The 25,273-nt window shown below is 38.8% G+C and overlaps 1 protein-coding gene across 2 annotated transcripts in view; it reads left to right on the forward strand.

Annotated features, from left to right (window-relative positions):
• Window positions 1–25,273, forward strand: part of SRGAP1 (SLIT-ROBO Rho GTPase activating protein 1) — a 274,067-nt gene that overhangs the window by 168,479 nt on the left and 80,315 nt on the right. For both annotated transcript variants that reach the window (XM_060025148.1, XM_060025149.1), the window contains exons 5-6: window positions 13,896–14,078; window positions 14,552–14,680. In XM_060025148.1, coding sequence (XP_059881131.1) covers window positions 13,896–14,078; window positions 14,552–14,680 — 312 coding nt within the window. The remainder of the gene's footprint in view (window positions 1–13,895; window positions 14,079–14,551; window positions 14,681–25,273) is intronic.

Raw genomic sequence — 25,273 nt, forward strand, 5'->3', positions numbered from 1 at the left:
GGAAAGCTTCCTTGGCTGGCTTTGTGAGCCTCCCACAAACCAGGAGCTAATGCATTCTTCTATAAGAAGAAACATGCCCCAGGCAAGGTTGAAAGGTCATTCTGAAAAAGCCCAAGATACTTGCCACATCCTATCAGAAGATTTTTCTCTGTGCCTCCAAGAGGTTTTTGGGTTTTTTTGTTTTGTTCTGGTTAAGTATTTATTTTAGCTCAAGGGCATTTGAAGTATTTGAAATATATATTTCTGTAGTGAAAATGCAAATTAATTGCTTTGAGAGGGACTACAAAGAGGTCTGGGTCTCGGAACAAAACACTGAATAAAGAGAAATAAGGCATAAGGATATGTAAAAGGCTCCCCCAAATGAAAACCTCTCTGGAATACCACATTCTCCGTGATGCCACCTGGAAAACTTTTAAAAAGCAGTCTATTTAGAGATCCTGGGCTGACAAAGTATTTCCATATATCCTTGCCCTGGCTTTATTACTAGACACTTAGATGGAAAGAAAGAGAGGTATTGGGATCACATGACTCCCTGCCAACTTCTGAATTCTAATCTTGGCCTTGACACAGACTGACTTTAGAGACCAGGTTCGATAGTTTAACCTGGATTCCTCTTCCTGCCAAAACGATTGAGATTAATAAAATTTCCATTGGAAGACTCTCTAAAGACAGCTGTTTTTTTTTTCTTTAATTTTTAAAAAAAATGTTATTGAAATATAGTTGATTTACAGTGTTGTGTTATTTTCAGGTGTACAGAAAAGTCATTCAGTTGTTTATATATTATATATATTCTTTTTTTTACATTCTCTTCCATTATACGTTATTACAAGATTTTGAGTATAGTTCCCTGTGCTATACAGTAGGTCCCTGTTGGTTGTCTATTTTATATAGAGTAATGTGTATATGTTAATGCAAAACTCCTAATTTATCCCTACCCCCGCCAGGACATCCGTTTGATAAGAACTTTATATGTAGATGTCTTTTAGGGTACCCTGCTAATTAATGAGGTGAAATGCTCGCTAGCTCCTGCTTGGAATTTTTCTTTTCTCTCTGAGATTTGAGAATTAGTTATGGTTGGTGCTTATGAACTACAAATAAAACTGTCTTTTAAAAGAAGTGAACAATATGAACCGAAAACAAGTATTTGGCTTAGAAATGAAAGAACAAAAAAGTGTTAGAAAGTATAGTTTAGTAAAAACAAAACATTTCTCAAGCATGTTTCATATCAAGAATCCTTCTCAGAGTATTTTATCCAAACTATTACATTCTGAAATGTAGTAGTATGACTTTTAAATGATTAGGATGCTTTAATAACAGACAATCAGAATGTTTCATTTGTATTGAGTAATTAAGGTACTTAGCTTTGTTTATCATTATTCATCAAAACCAAATATATAATACATATACATAGAATAAAATCATGGGCATTTTCCTTAGATTTATTGTCTCAAAATGGACTAGAAATGTTGACCAGTAAAAATCATGTGAAGGGAATGAAGATCTACATCTGTTGAGCCGGGTGATCCATTTCAACATATCTTAACTCACTTGATTATCTGATAGAATTTTAGCACTGAATGGGCCTTTAGAAATGATCAAATTAACCTCCTTATTTAGGGAGACCATCACAGAGACTCAGATTAAGTGATTAACTAAAGTCCCAGGTTGGAACTGTAACCCAGGTTTTTATTTTAATTCAAATTAGTAAATAGGGCCCTACTATGTATGTGCTACTGTGATGGGAGCTTTAGGCAAGACAGTACCAGAAGTCTGGCAAATAAAAGCTAAGCAAGGACTAAATAGCAACAGCTAACCTATATCTGGTACTATTCTAAGCAATTTATATAATTAGCTCTTTAAATTCTTCCAACGGCCCTACAGGGTAGATGAGGCACAGAAAGGTTAAGTACTTTGCCCAAGGTCACACAGCTAGGAACTCTCAGACCAAGCAGAGTCAAAAGGCTCAGCTCGCACACTGTACTCCCTTTTTTTAAAATAGATTTATTTATTTTATTAATTTAATTTTGTCTGTGTTGGGTCTTCGTTGCTGCGCACGGTCTTTCTCTAGTTGCGTCAACTGGCGGCTACTCTTCGTTGCCGCGGGCGTGCTTCTCATTGCGGTGGCTTCTCTTGTTTTGGAGCACAGGCTCTAGGCACACGGGCTTCTGTAGTTGTGGCACGAGGGCTCAGTAGTTGTGGCTCGCAGGCTCAGTAGTTTTGGCACACGGGCTTAGTTGCTCCGCGGCATGTGGGATCTTCCCGGATCAGGGGTTGAACCCGTGTCCCCTGCATTGGCAGGCGGATTCTTAACCACTGCGCCACCCAGGAAGACCCAGTACTCCCTTTTTAATGGTGATTATAACTTAAGGCAGACCATTATGTACCAACAGAAAGGTTCAGCTAGAGGGCTTTGGAGTTTCAAAGAGAGAGGTCCACCCTGAGGAATAAGAAAAATTCAGAGAGGAAAGGGTCTGAAAATGGACAGGATTTTACGACTAGGACAGATGGAGAGAAGTTGGGGAAGGTTTTTGAGGCAATAGCAGTGTGAGCCAAGGCATCCAATTAGGACGAACACAGGCATATTCATAGAATTTCCCTCTGGAGCCATATCTAGAGAGAAAGGGAAAAAAAATCAGAAGTTGAAAGATTTCAGGAGAGTACCAAATGAGATTCTAAACGACATAAGCAGCAAAAAATGGTTAGACATCTGGTCAAAAGCAATTAGAAAGCTCAGAAATCTTTCTTGCATAGATTAACAAAGGCCTCTCACCTTTCTTCTTTTTTTCTCTCTTCTTTTTAATAAGTGGAGTGAGAGGTATTGAATTTGAGAAACAGGTTTTTGTGTCAAATTCTAAACCATTTTCCATTAAAAGGAAAGGATTCCATATCATTCTTTCCATTTTAGTTGATGCTACAATTCCAAGGGTTTCAGGTCTTTTATGGTTTTAAAATTCTAAGTGTCTGGTGTCCTCAGCTTAAATATTTCATATACTAAACCATATAACTTAAATGTCTAATACACACGTGTAATGTTGAAGACATGTGAAACATTTCCCTGAAAAGAATTAATGCCGGTGACTTTGAAATTCTAGTAAATTTGTTGGCCTTTCATTATACATGTATTTTCCCCCTCAACGTTGCCAACTGCTTGAAACTCTCCCTTCACCACTTCTGCTGCCACTGTGTTCACTATGGCCCTGGTTAATATGTATTCCAAGTGCCAGTTTGTGGGTATTATTCTTTCAGTAGCTTAAACTTGTATTTCAGGGCCTCTGAAGACTTCTTATGAAAACACTTTTTGAAACAAGGACTTTCTGATGACCTTCCCTATCACTGACTTTCTCTGTTGACTTGTTGGGCAAGGATTAAGTCTCTTTGCAGCTCAGTTTCTTTGATGGATAGAACAAAGACCATCCCTCTGCTCTCAACCTTCAGGTGTGTGAGAGTAAACAAGTGAGCATTGACACTAAGCACTGGCTGAGGTTATCGTGGGCTTTAAAGATATGATGGGGGGGTGGTATTTTATGATTTTTGTAACAACCATGAAACACACTGTTTGCCAGTTACCACTGTAAGCGCTTGGCATGTATTAATTCATTTTATCTTCACAACAACCTTAGTGGTATGATTCTTATTCCTAATTACAGGTGAGAAAACTGTGGAACGTGATAAAAGGCAAAACAAGTATCTGAACCCAGGCAGTCTGGTTCCTGAATTTAACCATTAGATCTGTTGAGAAATGGAATAGGTTATCTTTTAAGACGGTGCTCTCCTCCTCTGTAGAGTGGCTGCCCAGCACTTGTATGGAGAGGGGTTTGTGATTTGTAAGTTTCTAGGATTTATGGAATGCCATTATTCAGCGTTTGTTCCGAATCTCAGAATCTGTTCCGTCTCTAAGTCAGTTAAATGGAAAGTACTAAAAGCATAGTTGCCTCAGCTCTAAAATTATTAGAGGATCATCTCTGTTGCGTCCAGGTGATACACACTGAGAGGCTGGGAGGAGCCTTTCAATAAATGTATAGGTCCCGTTAATATATTGATGGCAAACAGCCCTGTCATCAGTGAGTTAGACTTGTGAGAGATTTCCATGTATGGTGTTGGGTGCTGGGCTAGATAGAGGTCTCCACAGCTCTGTGTAAACCTCCCAAGGGCTTCCTGGAGAAGCTGACACCTGATTTTATGACAAAGGAAGGGTGGGAAGGGCCTTCCAAAAAAGCAATTCGTGTGTGAGGGAAAGCACAGATGCATGAAAGCTCATTGCCTGTGCAGGGAACTCCATGTGCTTGAATATTGCCAGATTATTAGCAAATCATTCATGTCAGAATACAGGGAATATTAAGCTGGACTTTGTTTAGATCCTCTGCCCTTACCAATCTCTCTTTACCCCACTACAAATGGAGTGCTTGAGAGACAAGAAAGGAAAATATCTTCTGCAAAATTAGAAGTTCCTGGATAAAATGACATTCATTTTATGTTAAAAATCTCTGATCATTGTGAAGTGGGCAGATATTATACCAAATTGTTCATTGCTCTCATGAAAAATAATCCTGATGAACCTAGTGTAAATCAGTCGAGAATAAAATATAATTGGATTTCTAGTAATAGAATGTAAAGGAATCAAAAAAGTTAAGGCCGGGCTTCCCTGGTGGCGCAGTGGCTGAGAGTCCGCCTGCCGATGCAGGGGACACGGGTTTGTGCCCCGGTCCGGGAAGATCCCACATGCCGCGGAGCGGCTGGACTCGTGATCCATGGCCACAGAGCCTGCGCGTCCGGAGCCTGTGCTCCGCAAGGGAAGAGTCCACAGCAGTGAGAGGCCCGCGTACCGCAAAAAAAAAAAAAAAAAAAAAAATATATATATATATATATATATATATATATATATATATATATGTATATATAGTTAAATTTAGCAGTTTGAAAAAGATGACTAATGCCCTGCTTTAACTTAAATATAACAGTCAAAGATAAAAGCACATAGCAAATCCTTGTGTCAACCCTGCACCTACCAGATAGTTCCTGGGTTTTCCTCCTTAATGAGCACTTGATGATTGATCACTAATCAGTTTGAGAGCTAATTAAAGTCACTAGAGTGATAGATACCCCAGTTTAAGATTCATCAGTATAATAGTACATTAGAGTATACAGGCATTGTTCATTTCTAGATATTTTCTGTGCAGCAAAGCAGATGAGTTATGGCCTCAGAGCCCATGGAAAATTCTAGGAGGAATCTTATGTCCTCGGCATAGCATGGTATACTGTTTGCTGCCTCAATCAACAGAAGCAGGAGATAATTAGTATAATTTGTTGTTAATGGGTTTTTCCTTTTGATTAAAATTTATCTGCCATCTACCCTGACACTGAAAAAAATCAGCCTCTTTAGCAACTGAGAAGTATATTTTATATATATGTATTTCTCCAAACAGTAAATACTTGTGATACTTAGTTGTTGAAATCATGGACTCATAGAATTTTAGAGTTGGAAAAGGCCTGAGCGATTACATGGTCCAGCCACGTCCTTTATAGGTGAGAACGCTCTGGGCCAGCAGTGTTAGACAGAGCCTTGCCACAAGGTCACAGTCAAGGCCTGGCAGACTGAGGGTTCACACGCTTGGATATTTAGGACCTGAAAGCTCCTTCCACTGTCACAGGCTCTTGTAGGTTCTTGTTGAAGATGGAGAAGAAAAAAGTAAATCTCCAACAGAAAACAAAACATGAATGACAGTCCGGATGCTCTTTTCATATAGACTGCTAGATGCCATCCTATGTTATTTCCTCTGAGCATCATCAAATATTCTCCATTTCAGGGAATGTATTAAAATTCTTATGGAAAGAGGCCTTTTAGTTACATGATCAGTTTTTCTATGGTCAAACCTCTAGTTTGTGCTTTTTCTTTCATTCCACAGTTTTCAAAGTGTTTGAGGTTCATAGTTTTATTTGATTGGTTCCCTAATTTTGGTCCTGTCAGGAGGCCTCATGTTGCCATCTCTAACAGATGAAAGTTACACTGAGGGTCAGAAAGACTGAGGTTACAGAACTATTTTGCAGCAAAGCTAGGACCAAAATCCAGGTCTGTTGGATTTTATAGACCCATAAAATGTTGCTCTTTGTAATTACTCCTGAAACAAAACCTTTAACACCACACTGAACAGAACAGAATTATTTTGGGGACTTTCATTAGCCTTACTTTCTCCCTTTGCATATGTGTTCTCTGTTTTTCCCTTCGTTTTGTTTATTCTCTGTATCTCTGTTGCCCTGTCATTTGGGTGGTTAGCAGCCAGCAGGGTCCGGAGTCCCAGACAATGCCTTTTGTTCAAAGCATTTGTTTGGATTATAAATATAATTCGATGATAAACTCATACTGTTTTACTGATTTCATTTCAGTGGAGCCACAACATACCTCAAGTTTTCTTTGATAAACTAGCTATAAAGATGGGATCTCATGCTATTTAATCGTTCATCTTGAACTATCTGCTCATTTCTAAAGCGCTTTGCTAAAATTCTTCCCATACACATAAATGGAAGTATCACTTCTTTCCTTTCCTTTACCTCTGTTGGAAATGATAGTCTTTCCAGTCATGGAGAAATCATTACCTATTATTAAAAGGAAATCTTTTGTGGTAATTTTTTCAAATAGCAATAGCTGACATTTACTGTGCACTTATTACATGTCAAGCTCTTTTTTCTGTGCTCTTTACATGTCATGACACATCTAACCCTTCCAACTACCCTATGCATGCAGTGAGTAAGAATGTTATGCCCATTTTACAGTGAAGAAATGAAGGCACAGAAAGGTTAAGTTACTTGCTGAAGATCACACAGCAAGTGCAGAGGCAGGATTTGAGCCCAAGCAGTCTGTTCTGTGGGTCTAAGCCCTTAACTGCCAGTATACTACCTCTCAAAGTGAGTTCTATAAATGTTACTTTTCAAATATAATTAAGTTTTGTAAATTCTGCTTTCATTGACTTATAGTGAACCATACAAGCCTGGGGAAAGGAAGTGGGAAAGTTCATCATTGTAACAGTCCTATTGACCGCTCATTACCTCGGGTATCAGCAGCTTTTCCAGCCCTGATGCCACAAATGAGAATAAAATATACTGATAAGTGTCCCTCACAGGCCTTAAGTGGGAGATGGGGCATTGGGGTGGGAACTGAGATCCATTGTGGGCATTGACTGAGTAGCATTCATGTTGTGGGTGGGATTCTCCTGTCTTTACATCTGTATATAAATAAAATATATCCCCCCTCCCACCCCAACTTTCTCTCCAGGTGAGCTCCCAGACTTAAATAGAAGCTGATTAAAAGGAAGCCTAGGAGTCTTCTCCACCTGACTTGCACTCAGCCTACCTACCCTGAAGTCCATGGGTGCTTCCCTCCCCACCTCCTATTTGTCTTCAGTAAGAGTAGGCCTGCCTTTGTGTCTTTACCACGTAGGGACTGTGTCTTTCATCTCTAGCTTCAGAGCCTAGCGCAGTGCCTGGCTTACAGATACTCAGTAGCTGTTTGGTGGATGAGTAAATGCAGATCACTATGCACTGCTCCCTGAAACCTGGGTAATTTTCCAGTAAATGACACTTAATTTTCCAGTAACTGTCAGCATACATCAAAAAGGGTGCTAATGATGAGATGAACATTGCAGAGAGGCTAGAGGCCTTCCTAAGTGTGACTTCAGGTGGTGTGTTTTGTGAACATGTAGGTTTCTATGCCATCAACTCCTGGGTGCTCATCACTGGTATATTAGATTCGTTTTTAAGAGGTTTCGGCTGTCCCGAGTTGTCATATGAAACAGCAGGAGAGGCCTCCGTCAGGTCTGCTTTTGCTGCACTCAGTTCTCCAGCTGCTTTGTCTTTGGGAGGCACTGGCCTGCACCTCTCTGCTTAGAGCCAGAACATGAAGCCAGTTAGTCTGGCTGCGGAGCCTGTGTACTCGCTTCTACATCATACCTTAGAAACTGTCAAGAAAGAGAACTGCCCACCCTGTTCCTGTGCTTCCCAGGCATTGCATCACTTAATCCCAATTTCACCTCAGAGGAACTGGGGCTCAGGAAAGTTAAGAAACTTGCCCAGCTGATACGCGTAGCACGAGAACTCAAATCCAGGTCTGCCTGGCTCTGTATTCATTGCCAAGGTTGGCTCAGTATACTAAAGGGCGGGAAAGCTCAAGGTTGCTGGTGTAAAGATCACAGCATGCAGTGTTATGATGCTGTCTGAAAAGCAGCTCCTGCCCACTGCCCCTATTTAAACTAAGCTCCAGGGACACAGCTTGGCTCAGCAGAGACTATAGTCTACACAGAGGCTGTGTGAGCCCCTGAAGGAGCCAAGCTTACAGCACAGCTCCTGGGGCTCAGCCTAGGGTGGCCCGGGAGCCCTGCCTTCCCCATGAACCTGAGAGCTTCGTGGGAATGGACTTCCAAGGTGGTGGTCCTACCCTGATGGTTTTGTTAATCTGGCACCGGCAGAAACTCGGTTACAGTTAGAGCCCTCTCCTGTATTGATTATAGAAAAGAGATCTTTCTCTTAGGTTGTTGGTATTTAAGGAGACCTAAAGAATGTAGTTTCTCAGGAGAGCTTTTTGTGATTGATGGATTTAGTAAAACAGCAGGCTGTGTGTGGAATTAGGAAATACTGTCACTAACATACTGCTTTTTACCAGCCCACCCGCCAACCACAACACCCTTTTTTTCTGAGATGCCATAAATCCCAGTGCTAACTGTATTTCACAAATGATTTAGAAATGTTTGCCATCCCGTCAGTCCAGTCCCAGGTATTTATTGGTGGTACTGTTTTGGGTGCCAGGGCTGGAGAGGAACAATGCTAGTCACATAGTATTTGTTAAATGAATAAATGAATGGGCAAGCTGAATATAAAAGGATTCCTGTCCTTCATTTGTTTCTCACCAGATGCCTATTTTACTCCTCCTGTATATAAGGTAATATTAAGGACCTGGAGTTGCCTAAAATATTATTGGTGGCCTCACTGAACTTACAGGACAATCCATGATACTGAGTGGTACACAGATATCTGTAACACACGGCACAGAGTCTGAAGTGCTATCAGTAAGTAGGTCTTGGAGGTCGGAAGAACAAGACCACTCTGGCTGGGGACCCAGGGAACACTTAGCAATAGGTGAGCTTTGACCTTGCCCTGGAGGGTGAGTCAAAATGGTAACAGCAGGGGATGCTGGGGGAGGGCATCCCAGGCAGTGGGATTGGATTGTCTTGGGAAAAGGCCACGGAGGCAGGAAAGTACAAATTTTGAGGAGGGAGTTAAGTGATTGACTCAGTAGTATACAGAGTGCTGCTTGGGCTGGTGTTGGGAGCAGAGCGTGAGAGCATTTGAACTCCGTGGTGGAGGGGGTCGTGTCAAGTTTAAGAAAAGGTCAGAGAGAGTGAGAACAGAGAAAAGGCCCTGGAGCTGTCATTCTGGATTCTCCTTCCTCCTTTCCATTCCCTCTTCTTCATGCTAAATCAGGTCGCTTCACACCCTAAACCATCCTGCCTATCTTCACCGAATTACTGCTGAGGTACTGCTTTGACCATACTGTTCACACCTCTGTGGATTCACCAACCCCCTTCAGAGTAAATTCTATACTACTTAGTTGGGGTTTCAAGGCTCTCCTCATCTGGCCCAGTCTTATTCTTCAGCTCCGTTACCCCATCATCCACTACCCTGGACCTTCTCCACCGTCTTGGTCTCCTCATGCCCACCTCACCTGTGTGGGTCGCCTACCCCATTACATCTTTCCTGATACTGTCCTCTCAGCCCAAATGCCCTCTCACTTCATCAGTGTCCATGAGAATCTCCAAGGCCCATTTTTTAAATTCTAAAAACTTAAACTCTTAGAAGATGGAAACCAAGTCTTTATTTTTATACCCATCAGTGCCTTACAGGTGCTAAACACCAAGCAAATGTTGAATGAATAAATAATTATCTTTCATTCCTTCTTTTCCTCCATTCCTAAATATGACCAAGAGTAACTATATCCCCCAGATAAAGAGGCCTTCCATTTGTATAATGCATTAGACCTTCTGAAGGTCACGGCATAGCAGTCCAGAGCACTGAATCTGGAGCCAGACTGCTGGGGTACCACCCATTGCTTTGCCGATTATCAGCTGTGTGACCTTCAGCAAGTTACTTAACCTCTCTGTGCCTCACTTTTCTCGTCTGTAATACGGGGAGAATAAAGGTACCTACCTCATAAGCATTTTTAGAAGGATTAAATAAGCTATTATTGGGCTGTCCAAAAAGTTCGTTTGGGTTTTGCCGTAACATCTTATGGGAAAACCCAAATGACCTTTTTGGCCAACCCAGTATTTGTAAAATGCTTAGAACAATGTCTGGCATGTAGTAGGAATTATATAATGTTTGTTTAGCTAAATAGATACACATTACATATATCTCCATATATATATATATATATATATATATATATATATATATATTAGTGGTATAGATTATATACATATATATACACACATATGTAGTAAGTACTCAGTAAGGTACAGTTGTACCCACACACAGGGACCATGTACAATTGGGTATCCGCAGCAACCTTGTAAGGTGAGTAGAAGTGTTAAATGACTCTCCACACCTCGTAACTGGTAGATCCATTCCTGGAACCATGTCTTCTAACTTCTGAGCCGGAAGTCAAAAAGTAGAATTTATACCCTTGATCGACTGATCTCCAACACATGGATGGTTTTCAGATACACCATGACTTCCTGACACTGAATATTGAAATTTACTATAGATACTTTAATTACTTTGATTTAAAGTACAAGAGTAGTGTCAGATCCATTATATAGGGTCTGTCAGTAAGAAATATACAGTTTCTGTCCAAAGTTTTTGTAGAGGATTTCACATGAGGTGAGAGGTACATGAGGTCAAGAGAGATTGGTAAGGGCAGAGGATCTGAACAAAGTCCAGCTTAATATTCCCTTTATTCTGACATCAGTGATTTGCTAATACTCTGGCAATAGTCAAGTGTCACAAAGAAATCCATGATGTGGTCACTTTCTACTTGACTGTATTCTTCTTGCAGTTGAAGGCAGAGCAGGGAAGATAAATTGAGCGTGTTCAATGGAGAATTATGCCTGAGGTTTTAGTAGAAAAGAACTCAAATAGGAAAATATGCTATTGGAGTACATTTAAATGGATATATACCTATCATGTCATTTGGTATGCAAAGGCTTGTGTTTGCATTAAGCTGATGGAGAAGCTGTTATTTTCTTTGCAGTCTATATTCAAAAGCTTTCTTTTACTTCTCTGAAAAAGAGAGAACTGTCTGTTATTTTAAATACAAAACACATTTAACTTCTGTCAACAGCTTACATTTTAAATAATGCAGTTTGTACTGGCATTCATTGTCTGCAATTAGAGTTCTCGAGAAGCTTTTAGTTTTTTCTCTCCAACTTTTAAAATTCATTCATTGTAACTGTTGACATTTTGGAGAATAGTGGAAACCCTAAGTCAAATTGGAAAAACGGAACAAAGACATTACCTTTCTGGAAATTACATTGAACCCGGTGGAGAATCCTCAGCTATTTTGCTGAAGCACATTGTGATGAAATATTTATACCCTCTTCTTGCTAGTGTTAGGTCAGACTCAAACGTTTTCCTTTTAACCCAGCCTACTTAACCAGAAACATCATGCTAGCAGCCAGCTCAGAATCCTTAGTGCCTAAGGCTTAGTTTGTGCAAATTACCTGCTTACAGTAGGCCTCAGCATCTTAGTAAAGCAAGAGTCAGGAGTTCAGGTCTTTTCTTCAGGATGTATTTAAAAGCAAGATTTCTCAGTTACCCAGGTCTGTCTGGGATGCCTTTTCATCCAACTATGACGGGAGGCACGTGTTCTCATTTCTTCCTTCCTGTCAACTAGCAAGAAGACAGCCGAGCATCTGTGTGTCTGTGTGTGTGTGTGCGTGTGTCTGTCTGTGAGTGTGTGAGATTGGTTTTTTTCACCCTCTCATTTAAAGATGTAACTGGAACCAGGACCCAGACAGCCTGTGGGTTTGCTTCAGGCGGGGAATATAAACAGAGCCAAGCCTAGAAATGCCAGGTGTGCAGTAGATTCATTGACCTCGTTGTTTGCCCAGCTGCACGGGGACTCCCATTTCATTCCCCAGCTGCTTCCTAATGCTGTCTTATTTTTCTTTCAAACTGGAGTAGCCAACCAAACCACACCCCCAGACAGATTTGATAATTACTAAAAAGAGACAACTTTGCAGTTACACACAGCTCACAGAAAGCCGCCATGACTTCGTAGTTTGGCCCGCACTTTGTTCTTGTTCAGCAGTGCCTTTGACGTAATTAGCTAGCTTATGATTTTAAGGAAAGGCATCATCAGATTTTATGAAAAGTAAAGCTCTTCATTAACCCTGTGTTTTACTCTTTAAAATAGTCATCTTAAGAGTGTGTATTAAGTTGAACCATAAGTGCTGATTTTCTACCTTTTTCATATAACCTACAAAAAACAGCAATTTGGTTCAACCTAAATAAATATATTTATTCCAGTGTTGCTTCCAGTCTTCAAACTATTTTAAAACTCATCTTTTGAAGTGAGAAAAATCAAGTTCCTTACTTTAAAACATTACATCAATCTCTTTAACACAACTATTCCTTAGTTATAAAATTGGCTCTGAATAACAGTTATTTACAGATGAAATAAAATCCATTTTATGTGGAGGAGAATTTGACATAATTTTTGAGAATGTGCCGGTACTGATTACTTGGGTGCTGAGTTCTGGTACCTGAAGGAACCCTGAGACATCAGTTGGCATCGGAGTCATCACACCTTTAAATTTTTCTAAATTAAAGAATATTTAATTGAGGATTGATTATATATTTACAATATATATGGAAAGGATACATTACAAAATTTCATCTCCTGTATATTCCTAAATCTATCAAAATGCAAATTACCTGTATCATTTCTAAGAGAAGAAACAAGATACTCTATATATGAAGGGTTTTCAGCACAGCTTTATTTATAAAAAAGCAAGAAGTTGAAATATTCTAAAATGTTCAACAGTAGGGAATTAGTTAAGTAAGTTATAGCACAGTCATATAAAGAAATATTATACAGCCCTTAAAATTATGTTTTACAAGACTATTTTGTGGTATAGGAAAATGTTGATATTTTTAAGTGGAAAAGGACATAGGAGATTAAAAATTGTAAATATAGTGTGATTCAGATTTTTTAAAAGGAGAAATGATATTTTTATCATTTTAAAATGAACGTGTGTCATTTTAAAATGAACGTGTGTGTGTGTATTTTCATAGGAAAAAGACTGGATGGCTGTATACCAAAATCTTATGCTTTTTATTTTCTACTTGCTTTATATTTTACTTTCTTTTTTGTATCGTGTTTTCTACATTGAACATAAAGTATTACTTTGTGCTCATAAAAAGTTTTTTTTTTAACTACAACTATATATGAACCTTATATTTACATTTTGTATTTTGACAAGTACATTTTAAGCAATAAAGTCCCTTTAGTAAGGGCTATATATTTATTTGGAGTTTTTTATAATTCCAAGGTTTGACTAAAATCTATCCATGCATAAGGGTTTATTCTTCAAATTAATAATGCAGAGGAGATTTTAGAGAAACACTTAAGTTTGAGGGAACTTTTTAAGTACACTGAAAGCACACACAAGACTCTGTAAATCATTTTTTTCATCACAGCCTGTCCCTAAGTGCCTCTTCCTGGCAGGTGAATTTGCATATTTCTGTTTGCTTTATGTAGAAGGAATAGTATATACTTCATTTTACTAACAATCTGGCTCTCTGCCAGTTGAAAGGTGATATCTTTAACATATTATGTCATATAATGGTTTCCATTCACTTTCTAAGTTACAGACAGACATCTTTTAACAATGTGGGTCACATTTTCACAGGTGATGAAAACATACCATATGTATCATGCAGAGAGCATCAGCGCAGAGAGCAAGCTGAAAGAGGCTGAGAAACAAGAAGAGAAGCAAATTGGCAGATCCAGTGACCCAGTCTTTCATATCAGACTGGAAGAGAGACATCAGCGGCGAAGCTCTGTGAAGAAAATTGAAAAAATGAAGGAAAAAGTAAGTACAAGACTGCAGAGCCTTTCTGTCCTCACTGGAGGTGACAAACCTAGGAACACTGATGCAACAGCTGATAGACACACATTGTAAATTACTGTGAAGTGACATGCATTTCCTCCCACGGGAATGAAAAAATGTGTTAGAAACATAAAAATCATGTAATAACAGCTGGACCTCATTCAGTGGTGAATGCCAAGTATCCAATACACAATGTAGAGAACTTTGAATATTAACAAAGAGATTTCATTGCAAATGGGCCTGGCGCCCGTATACGTTGATGTTTTTCCTCATCGCTGGGTAATTTTCATTTATTTAATTCAGATTCGAAATGTACTTTTCTCAAAGGACTTCGAAGGTCATTTGTATATGTTGAATAAATTGTTTAGATGAATAGAAATTCATGTATGTTTCCCTGTCTTGTTTTAAAATGACTTCATTGTTTTCCCCAATGCCTGGATCTTCTTCATTTCCAGAGACAAGCAAAGTATTCGGAAAACAAGCTAAAGTCGATTAAGGCACGGAATGAATATCTCCTAACCCTTGAAGCAACCAATGCCTCAGTTTTCAAGTATTATATTCATGATCTTTCAGATTTAATTGATGTAAGTACTTGAAGTTTTTATACTTTCCATACCAAGATGGAATTAGCAGTAATCGCATTTCCTTGATTCTAAAACACCATCATTTATTAAAACAATGTTGTTTTATGTAATTCTCAGGAAAAAAACGCTGCCAATTAAACTACACAGAATACTAAGACACAATAAATTGTAAGATGCATGTGAAACACTGTGCATCCTAAAACCACTGAAAAACGAATTATGAAGTTCTGTGAAGCTGTGAGTATCTGGAAGACTCAGCTAGGAAGGGGGTCCAGGCATTTTCAAATGATGCAGTGGCACAGCCCTAACTGTGTTCATTGATTCGAAATATATTTATTGGACCCCTACTATTGTGAGATGCTGAGGCTCTGTGAAGCCATAGATAAACAGTTCTTACCCCGTGGAATTTAAAGTGGAAAAAAAAAATGTTAAGCAAATGACTACACAAATGATTGCTTTATGACAGTTGTGATAAATACTGTGAAGCAAAATAGGATACACAGAAACCACTTTTATTATCTAACTCTCTTTACTTTTATAGGATATGATATAAAAAAAGCACTAATCGGGCTCATTTAGAACACTCCAAGTGTATGTCTACTATTATATTTGTGCAGTGTTTACTGCCATTATTCCCCAACTTTGACCCTCAGCATCACTCATTCTTTCATTCAGAAATCATCCACTGAGTAGCCCAGTCATTGTGCTAATACTGTAGGATATAAATAAAACAGACAAAAATCCTGGGTCCAAAAACGCCAAGATCTGCAAATAGAAGATAAAAAGTGATGTGTCATAAGGAAAACACAGATGAAGTGTGAAGTTCAGAGAGTTATCTGCGGGAATTTTACTTGTATACTGCTTTGCAGTGATTGAATTCAACAGCCGATAATATAAGATTATTTTCTATGGCTTATAGTGTCTGTCATAATTTAGTCATATCGTAGGTTAAAACAACTATTTTTATGGTGCATTAAGTCTCAGATATTTAGCGATTATTTTAGAGCCACAGTTGGGGACTTTTACAAAAGAATTGCTAAGAATTGTTACAAAAGATTTTTTAGTTCATTTTTAGTTCATTAACACTCTGATGTGACTTTTTCCTTTTATTTAAGTGTAAAAACAATTTTATCTCATATAATATCATAATTTCTTTATACAAAACCAGTTAGTAATAAATAAAACCAGGGAAAACTTTTTTCTCTTTTCCTTTGTTACAAGTATTTCAACCAAGTAAGTAATCACTTAATTGTTTTAAATACAGAAGCTTTAAAAAAAAATTTTTTTTTCTTCTAACACTCTGATGAAATAAAAGGATTTTTTTTCTGCTAGATTGCTGCTAGTTTTCCTGAATAAAAATAAAAAATTTTATGACCCCTGCTTTCAAACTTAGATCTGTAAGGATTCTGCAAAATGAATGGAATATAGAAGAACTAATTCTTGTAACAGCTCCGCTTGCTTTTTTTGTTTAGGGCTTATTTTAGTAGTGATTGGAGTACTTCACTAAACCCAAGCCAATTTAACAAGAGGATAGATAAGTCTCTGTATCTTGAAAAGTGCTTCTTTAATACGTACAAGGTACCAAGTACTATTCTTGATAATGGGGATCCAGCAATGAACAAAACAGAGTGCTCACCTCCATGGAGTTTATGTACTAGTTGGGGAGACAAGCCATAAAAACATTTGCACATATATAATATATGTATGTAATATATGTAATATATTATATGCTTATATATTAAATATTTATATTTAATATGTATGTAAGTAGTAACTTATTGTTGTAGTAGTAACAGTGCCATGAAGAAAAATAAAACAGAGCTCTGGGGGTGCTTCTGTTGATGGCATGTCAGAAAAGCCTGACGTTTGAGCAGAGAAGTGAGCTGCAGAGCTATATTTGCTAATGGGGAAGGAATCCCTCATATAGAAGGACTGGCAAGGCTCCAGGTATAGAGGCGGAGGTGAGTTTGGCAAGTTCAAGATGCTCCAGGATAGCAAGATGTCCCTCATATAGAAGCACTGGCAAGGCTCCAGGTACAGAGGTGGAGGTGTGTTTGGCAAGTTCAAGATGCTCGAGAATAGCAGAGGCCAGTATGGCTGGAGAGGAGCGAGCGAGGAAAAGGTTCTGGGAGAGAAGGAGGGGCAGAAGCCCAATCACTTAGGGGCCTTTGGACAGGGAAAAGGGGTTAGCTTTTGCTCTAAGTTTGGTGTGAAGCCAGTGAAGGGTTTGAAGCAAGGAAGTGACATCACGTGATTTACATTTTAAAGACTTACTCTGGCATCGGGGTGGAAAATAGACTGAGGTAGGTGAGGAGGACAAGTGTGAAAAAAGCAAGCTATATCTAGGGTCTTTTGCAATTGTCCGGGCCAGAGATGATGCTGGCTTGGACTGGCGTGGTAGCAATAGACCTGTGAGAAGTGGTTGAATTCAAAATATATTGAAAATAAAGCTAAAAGAAAACTGGGGTGGTGGGTTTAAAAAAAAAAAAAGGATAAAAGTGACTCCTAGGGCTTCCCTGGTGGCGCAGTGGTTGAGAGTCTGCCTGCCGATGCAGGGGACACGGGTTCGTGCCCCAGTGCGGGAATATCCCACATGCCGCGGAGCGGCTGGGCCCGTGAGCCATGGCCGCTGAGCCTGCGCGTCCGGAGCCTGTGCTCCGCAACAACGGGAGAGGCCACAACAGTGAGAGGCCCGTGTACCGCAAAAAAAAAAAAAAAAAAAAAAAAAAAAAAGTGACTCCTAGGCTCAGGTCTTGAATAACTAGGTTAATGATGTACACTTTACTGAGATAGGGACCCTGAAGAGGAACAATAGTTCTGTTACATGTAGTAAGGTTGAGATACCTGTGGGGCACCTGTGTGGAGATGTACAGTAGCGTCCTTGGTACCGTTAGTATATATAGGACAAGAAGAGCATGTCAGGATTATGTGAGTCACCATCATGGTTGTGGATATTTATTGAACTCTTACTATGTGACAGGCACCTAGGTTTCTAAGCATAATTTCATCTAATCATCATAACCTTGTGAGGTAAATACTATTTTATAGATTAAAAGAACTGACGGAGGCTTAGCTAGCTGGGTAACTTGCCAAACATTACACAACTGTTACGTTAGGTTTCAAACTCAGACATTTTAACCTCCAGATCAAAATAATTCTGATATAAATAAATAGTTAAATATGCCAAGTATTTTCAATTTTATTTTTAGAAAGCTGGATTTTTTTAAAGATCAGCCTTAAATTTAAAATGTAGATTGAGCGACGGCCGCAGCGGGACAGCCCGCCAGCGGCTCGGGGCGCGTGCGCCGGGAACCTCGCGGGGCGGGCGGGCGTGGCACCCCCTGCCTGGCTGCCAGCGCCCCGGGGAGGCAGCCCGCGCGTGACGGGACCAGCAGCATGAGCAGCGGCTACAGCAGCCTGGAGGAAGACGCCGAGGACTTCTTCACCGCCAGGACCTCCTTCTTTAGGAGAGCACCCCAGGGCAAGCCCCGCGCGGGCCAGCAAGCTTCCAAAAGTAGAAATGGACTAAAAACTGTTGGATTTCCCTGGTGGCGCAGTGGTTAAGAATCCACCTGCCAATGCAGGGGACACAGGTTCGAGCCCTGGTACGGAAAGATCCCACATGCCGCGGAGCAACTTAAGCCTGTGCGCCACAACTACTGAGCCTGCACTCTAGAGCCCGTGAACCACAGCTACTGAGCCTGCATGCCACAACTACTGAAGCCCGTGCGCCCAGAGCCCGTGCTCTGCAGGAAGAGAAGCCACTGCAATGAGAAGCCTGCGCAACGCAGTGAAAGAGTAGCCCCCGCTGGCAGCAACTAGAGAAAGTCCACCCATAGCAATGAAGACCCAACGCAGCCAAAAATAAATAAATAAAATAAAATGTAAACAATTCTCAAATGATACAACTTAAATATGAATTTTAAAAGAAATGTTATACAATTCTAAAAGGATACAACTTAAATATGAATTTTAAAAGAAATGTTATGAAATTGGTATGTTGTCACATTCAAAAGAAATTGAGTACTCTTTTAGTGAAAAGCATGCTTCAGGTTCGTTGACCCACTTTCAAGGCAATCAGAATGTGACTATGTACATTCTAAAATGGCTGCTTATTTTGTAGGAACCCAACTTACATATACGGTGGTGATCTTAAAAACGATTAAGCTTGACCCTTCATGATGAAAAAGGAACGGATTATTATGCAAAGGCACCTAGAATCCTTTATGCTCCCGTGTGAGCCTATTTAGCAAAATACCTTTTATACTGAGCTAATAATTATTAGAAGGTATAATCATTATTATACCTCTAGTGAGAAAAAGTTAAGACAACATTTTTAATGCTGTCTTAAGACACTTAATACAGCATCAAAAACATTTAATATGTGAAATGACATGGAAGATACTAAATGTATCTTGATTAAATCAAAGCATTATAAATAGTCAAAGAATTCAAGTTGAGACCTTTTTTATACAGACCTCCAGTTTCTCTTGGCTTCTACTCAAGTCAGTATCTGTCGCCTTTCTTAAAATTTTTCTATCATACATGATGATGAATGAATCTATTGATATAAAAAAGTCACATATATTTTCCATAGAATTTGTTTTAAAACTAGTCTTATTAATATCTAGGAATAAACCTACCTAAGGAGACAAAAGACCTGTATGCAGAAAATTATAAGACACTGATGAAAGAAATTAAAGATGATACAAATAGATGGAGAGATATACCATGTTCTTGGATTGGAAGAATCAACATTGTGAAAATGACTCTACTACCCAAAGCAATCTATAGATTCAATGCAATCCCTATCAAACTACCACTGGCATTTTTCACAGAACTAGAACAAAAAATTTTGCAATTTGTATGGAAACACAAAAGACCCCGAATAGCCAAAGCAATCTTGAGAACGAAAAAAGGAACTGGAGGAATCAGGCTCCCTGACTTCAGACTATACTACAAAGCTACAGTTATCAAGACAGTATGGTACTGGCACAAAAACAGAAAGATAGATCAATGGAACAGGATAGAAAGCCCAGAGATAAACCCATGCACATATGGACACCTTATCTTTGATAAAGGTGGCAGGAATGTACAGTGGAGAAAGGACAGCCTCTTCAATAAGTGGTGCTGGGAAAACTGGACAGGTACATGTAAAAGTATGAGATTAGATCACTCCCTAACACCATACACAAAAATAAGCTCAAAATGGATTAAAGACCTAAATATAAGGCCAGAAACTATCAAACTCTTAGAGGAAAACATAGGCAGAACACTCTATGACATAAATCACAGCAAGATCCTTTCTGACCCACCTCCTAGAGAAATGGAAATAACAACAAAAATAAACAAATGGGACCTAATGAAACTTCAAAGCTTTTGCACAGCAAAGGAAACCATAAACAAGACCAAAAGACAACCCTCAGAATGGGAGAAAATATTTGCAAATGAAGCAACCAACAAAGGATTAATCTCCAATATTTACAAGCAGCTCATGCAGCTCAATAACAAAAAAACAAACAACCCAATCCAAAAATGGGCAGAAGACCTAAATAGACATTTCTCCAAAGAAGATATACAGACTGCCAACAAACACATGAAAGAATGCTCAACATCATTAATCATTAGAGAAATGCAAATCAAAACTACAATGAGATATCATCTCACACCAGTCAGAATGGCCATCATCAAAAAATCTAGAAACAATAAATGCTGGAGAGGGTGTGGAGAAAAGGGAACACTCTTGCACTGCTGGTGGGAATGTGAATTGGTTCAGCCACTATGGAGAACAGTATGGAGGTTCCTTAAAAAACTACAAATAGAACTACCATATGACCCAGCAATCCCACTACTGGGCATATACCCTGAGAAAACCATAATTCAAAAAGAGTCATGTACCAAAATGTTCATTGCAGCTCTATTTACAATAGCCCGGAGATGGAAACAACCTAAGTGCCCATCATCGGATGAATGGATAAAGAAGATGTGGCACATATATACAATGGAATATTACTCAGCCATAAAAAGAAACGAAATTGAGCTATTTGTAATGAGGTGGATAGACCTAGAGTCTGTCATACAGAGTGAAGTAAGTCAGAAAGAAAAAGACAAATACCGTATGCTAACACATATATATGGAATTTAAGAAAAAAAAAATGTCATGAAGAACCTAGGGGTAAGGCAGGAATAAAGACGCAGACCTCCTAGAGAACGGACTTGAGGTTATGGGGAGGGGGAAGGGTGAGCTGTGACAGGGCGAGAGAGAGTCATGGACATATACACATTAACAAACGTAGTAAGGTAGATAGCTAGTGGGAAGCAGCCGCATGGCACAGGGATATTGGCTCGGTGCTTTGTGACAGCCTGGAGGGGTGGGATAGAGAGGGTGGGAGGGAGGGAGACGCAAGAGGGAAGAGATATGGGAACATATGTATATGTATAACTGATTCACTTTGTTATAAAGCAGAAACTAACACACCATTGTAAAGCAATTATACCCCAATAAAGATGTTAAAAAAAAAAAAACTAGTCTTATTATAGAAGCACTACATTTACATTGTAGAAATCTAGAAAATACTACAAACGAAAATAAAATGATCACATTCTTACCACCTGAGATCGTCACTGTTAAAATGTAGACTTTTTCTGTGTCCACACACACATTTTTAGACCAGAGAGTATGAAATCACATTTTACATATAGCTTTTCAACTCCCTTTTTTCAGTCATTCATCTCCCATCCTTCCATTTCAGAAAAATTTTGTCTCGTCTAATAACCGCCACATTCCCATTTGTGAATCCCCCCTCCCCAAAATGTTTCTCAGCTGGTATGTCTAGACTAGATCCAATTTAGATCACATGTTGGATCTGTGTGATGTGTCCCTTTAGTCTTTTTTTATCCAGCCAAGTCCCTTGTTAAAGAGACAGTTGTTGAGGAGACAGGAGTTCCCTAGAAAATCTCAGCTTCTCAATTTGTCTGATCATTTGTTGTGTTTTTATTTAGCCCATTTCTCCATCCCTTATATTTCCTACAAAGCAAACACCACATAAAGGCTTTATGGATTCAAGTTAAGCACTTTGCAATGGAATACACCATGGGTGGTATTGCTGTGTCTTATGTAGGTATGTAACAACGTATGTTTGGCCCACTGATAGTGTTACTGAAATTGATCACTAGCGTATGGTGATATAGCTCTGATTCCTTCATCATATATAGTTAAGGTTTTTCCCTTGCAACAAACTATGGATATTCTAAAACCTCTTGAATTTGGATTTTATTAAATTGAAAATCTACTAATTTGGAACTCAGCAACATCTGGGCGATAATTTACTTTTGGTCAGCAAAATGCCTTCTTAGAGTACAAATTAATAATGTAAATTAAACAGGAATGATAATTTAAGAAAATATTTTCAGGCACTTCAGAGTATAAATTTACATATATATCACTGACACCCTATTTAATGGAATCCTCTTTTGTTAACGACTACAGGTCTAAAAACTAACACTGCAACAATTTGATAGATTAGTTCAAGTCTTTCCTATAGATTTGGAGGTGATCTAATGTTTTTTTTAATTTAATAATTCCAATTTTATCTGTTTTAGATAAACTTCACCTTTACCTATCAATGTTAGTTTGGATACTCCAGATACTGAGTTATCTTTAGGGAGGATGGAGGGGGTTGCAATTGGCGGGGTTAGAGGACTTATGAAATACCTGTAATATTTTATTTATTTAAAAGTATGCAGTTGTCCCTCGTATCCACAGGTAATTGGTTCCAGGAGCATCCTTCAAAATCCAAGGATGCTTAAGTCCTTTAAAGTCAGTCGGTCCTTCATATTCATGGATGTGGAACCTGTGGATATGGAGGGCTGACTGTATATATTTTGCACCTATCTGTAAGTTTGGCATGTTTTACATTTAGAAACGGAAAAAGCAGGGAGTTATAAAAAATGATTAAAACCATGCCTTAAATATTTTAATCTAAAGTATACCAATGTACTTGAACTTGCTAATCTTTAAATTATTATTTATCTTTTTGTACAGAATTTTGAATAGTCAGTCTTCCTATGTACAACCACACCCACTGTGTATTATCTATGATTTCTACTTTAAAATTTTTTTTAACACACAAGAAAAAATATTTTGGATCTATACAGTGTTTTCACAGTCTTGCACAGTTGGCAATTGTGCCTAATTTGATAACAATTTTGTTTACTCTTAAATCTTCCAACAGCTCCTTTCTCAATTATTTTATCAGTTTATTTAATATTTAATTAAATTATAATAAATATAAATGGCACAGATATTATACAATCAGCTCTTTTTTATATATAAATTTATTTTATTTATTTTTGGTTGTGTTGGGTCTTCGTTGCTATGGGTGGACTTTCTCTAGTTGCGGTGAGCAGGGGCTACCCTTTGTTGCAGTGTGCGGGCTTCTCATTGCGGAGGCTTCTCTTGTTGCAGAGCACAGGCTCTAGGCACATGGGTTTCAGTAGTTGTGGCACGTGGGCTCAGTAGTTGTGGCTCGCGGGCTCTACAGCGCAGGCTCAGTAGTTGTGGTGCATGGGCTTATTTGCTCCACGGCATGTGGGATCTTCCCAGACCAGGTCTCAAACCTGTGTCTCCTGCATTGGCAGGCGGATCCTTAACCACTGAGCCACCAGGCAAGTCCCTGTACAATCAACTCTTGAAGGCATACAGACTAATTGTTTGAGCAGAAATGTACAGGAGTATTAGAGAGGGCCTATTAACTGTGTATATTCACAGTGGCATTGGTCACTATGCTTTAGAGCAGGAGTTGACAAACTTCCTCTGTAAAAGGCCAGGTAGTAAATATTCTAGGCTTTGTGAGCCTTATAGTGCAGGAGTAGCCATAGTAAGTAAGCAAATGGATATGGTTATGTGGCAGTCAAACTTCGTTTATCATATCAGGCCATGGGTTGGATTTTGTTCACAGGCTGCATAGTTGGCCAACCTCTGCTTTATAAAATGAACTGAGTATTAGTTAATCCAGAGTGTCACTTAAGCAGAAGATTGTTGAGATGGCTTTTCCTCTGTCTCTGAAGAAAGTTTTAAGTAAATTTTAGTTTGTAGAGTAACAGTCTCTTACTTTGGAATCAGGTGGGAAGTGAACAAAGTTAATTTCACAGTGAGGTTTTTATTATGTCATTCAAAAAAATTAATATGAATTGCAAGTATTGGCCAAAGGAAATTTAATTGGTTTGGGAGAATAAAGGCATAATTATAGGGTAAAATAGATTGTAGTTTTGTAAATAATAGATTTTGTATCTGTTATCATTAAATATTCCCAACATTAAGTGCAGAAGAGACTATAACTATTATTCTGTAAAAATTAGGATGTACTACAACAAGAAGAAAAATCATACAGGCAACAAATATATTTGTGATTGAATGCTGAAATTTTCAAGTGATTATGATTTGCTAAGAAAAAAGAGTTGGGGAGAGTACAAGTCTTAATGCTAGGAATCTCTGATCTATAATCATATTCACTAGTCTGTATATCTGAAATTCTTAAACCAACTGGTTTTAAGATTGCAGAACTGGTAATATAACCTCTTTCAGTCCAGTTCCACACCTACCCACCCTCAAAAGGTAGTCAGAGAAACAAAATCCTCAACAGTAAGATTCTATTAGTGCTTTGTCCCTGAGCACCTGCCCCATAATAATAAAGTACCTGTCATCCTTACAGTACAGTTTCACAGTCTCCAATTACTCCCTGTAAACGTTTGCAGGTCACTTTGAAGCTTGAAGGATAAATCTTTGTTACTATTATGGAATATTGCCATAGAAAATCCCCTGTTCCAGCTAATTTTCTTGGTAGAGATTTCTGTCATGTGTTTTATTAGCCATTTCTACAGAATAAGATTGAAGTTAGGTTACATTGTATACCGCATGCCATGTTTTTTATCACTTCTAAATAATCAGCTATCCTTTTGTCTCTAGGGACATATTTTTATTTGAAAAGCATTTTATTCAGAGTTCAGATTTTTCTTAATTAGTTTGACTTTTCCCCCACTACATAATAGTATTAAAATTTATCCACGAAAACCTGCCGAATTTTAATATTGTAGTCTCCATTAGGCCTGAACTCTTATCCGGAAGATTATAAAGAGGTGATGTTAGATGGGTTAGGACAGTGTAGTTATCATGTAAACTGATGTATGCGTGTTTTTATCCCTGCATGGAAGAAAGGGTATTTAAAAACTGAAATGAGTTGGTTGACCAAAGTGGATGGCTTTAAACATTCCTTCCAATGGAGATGCTGTGGGCCTTTGTTAAAGAAACTGCATCCACCTGCCGTATAGGCTGCACTTTCTCAGGCTCCAGTGCTTGCTTTTCCATCTTGGCTGTACCTTTGAATGTCGTGAAAGTTGCCTAAGGCGTGATCCTTTGTGTTTCTTTTTCTCTTGGTCCCTTGCCTTAAATACTCTCTGATGGTTCCTAGATTTTTTTTCACCAGCCTTAATCATATTCCTGGGCTTCAGATTTGCATATCCACTGCCTCCTGGACATCTCTAACCAGATGTCTGTAGACACCTTGAACATTTGCCCCTACTGTCATCATCATC

The sequence above is a fragment of the Delphinus delphis genome, chromosome 11 (assembly GCF_949987515.2).
Source record: "Delphinus delphis chromosome 11, mDelDel1.2, whole genome shotgun sequence".
NCBI classification, from domain to species: Eukaryota; Metazoa; Chordata; class Mammalia; order Artiodactyla; family Delphinidae; genus Delphinus; species Delphinus delphis.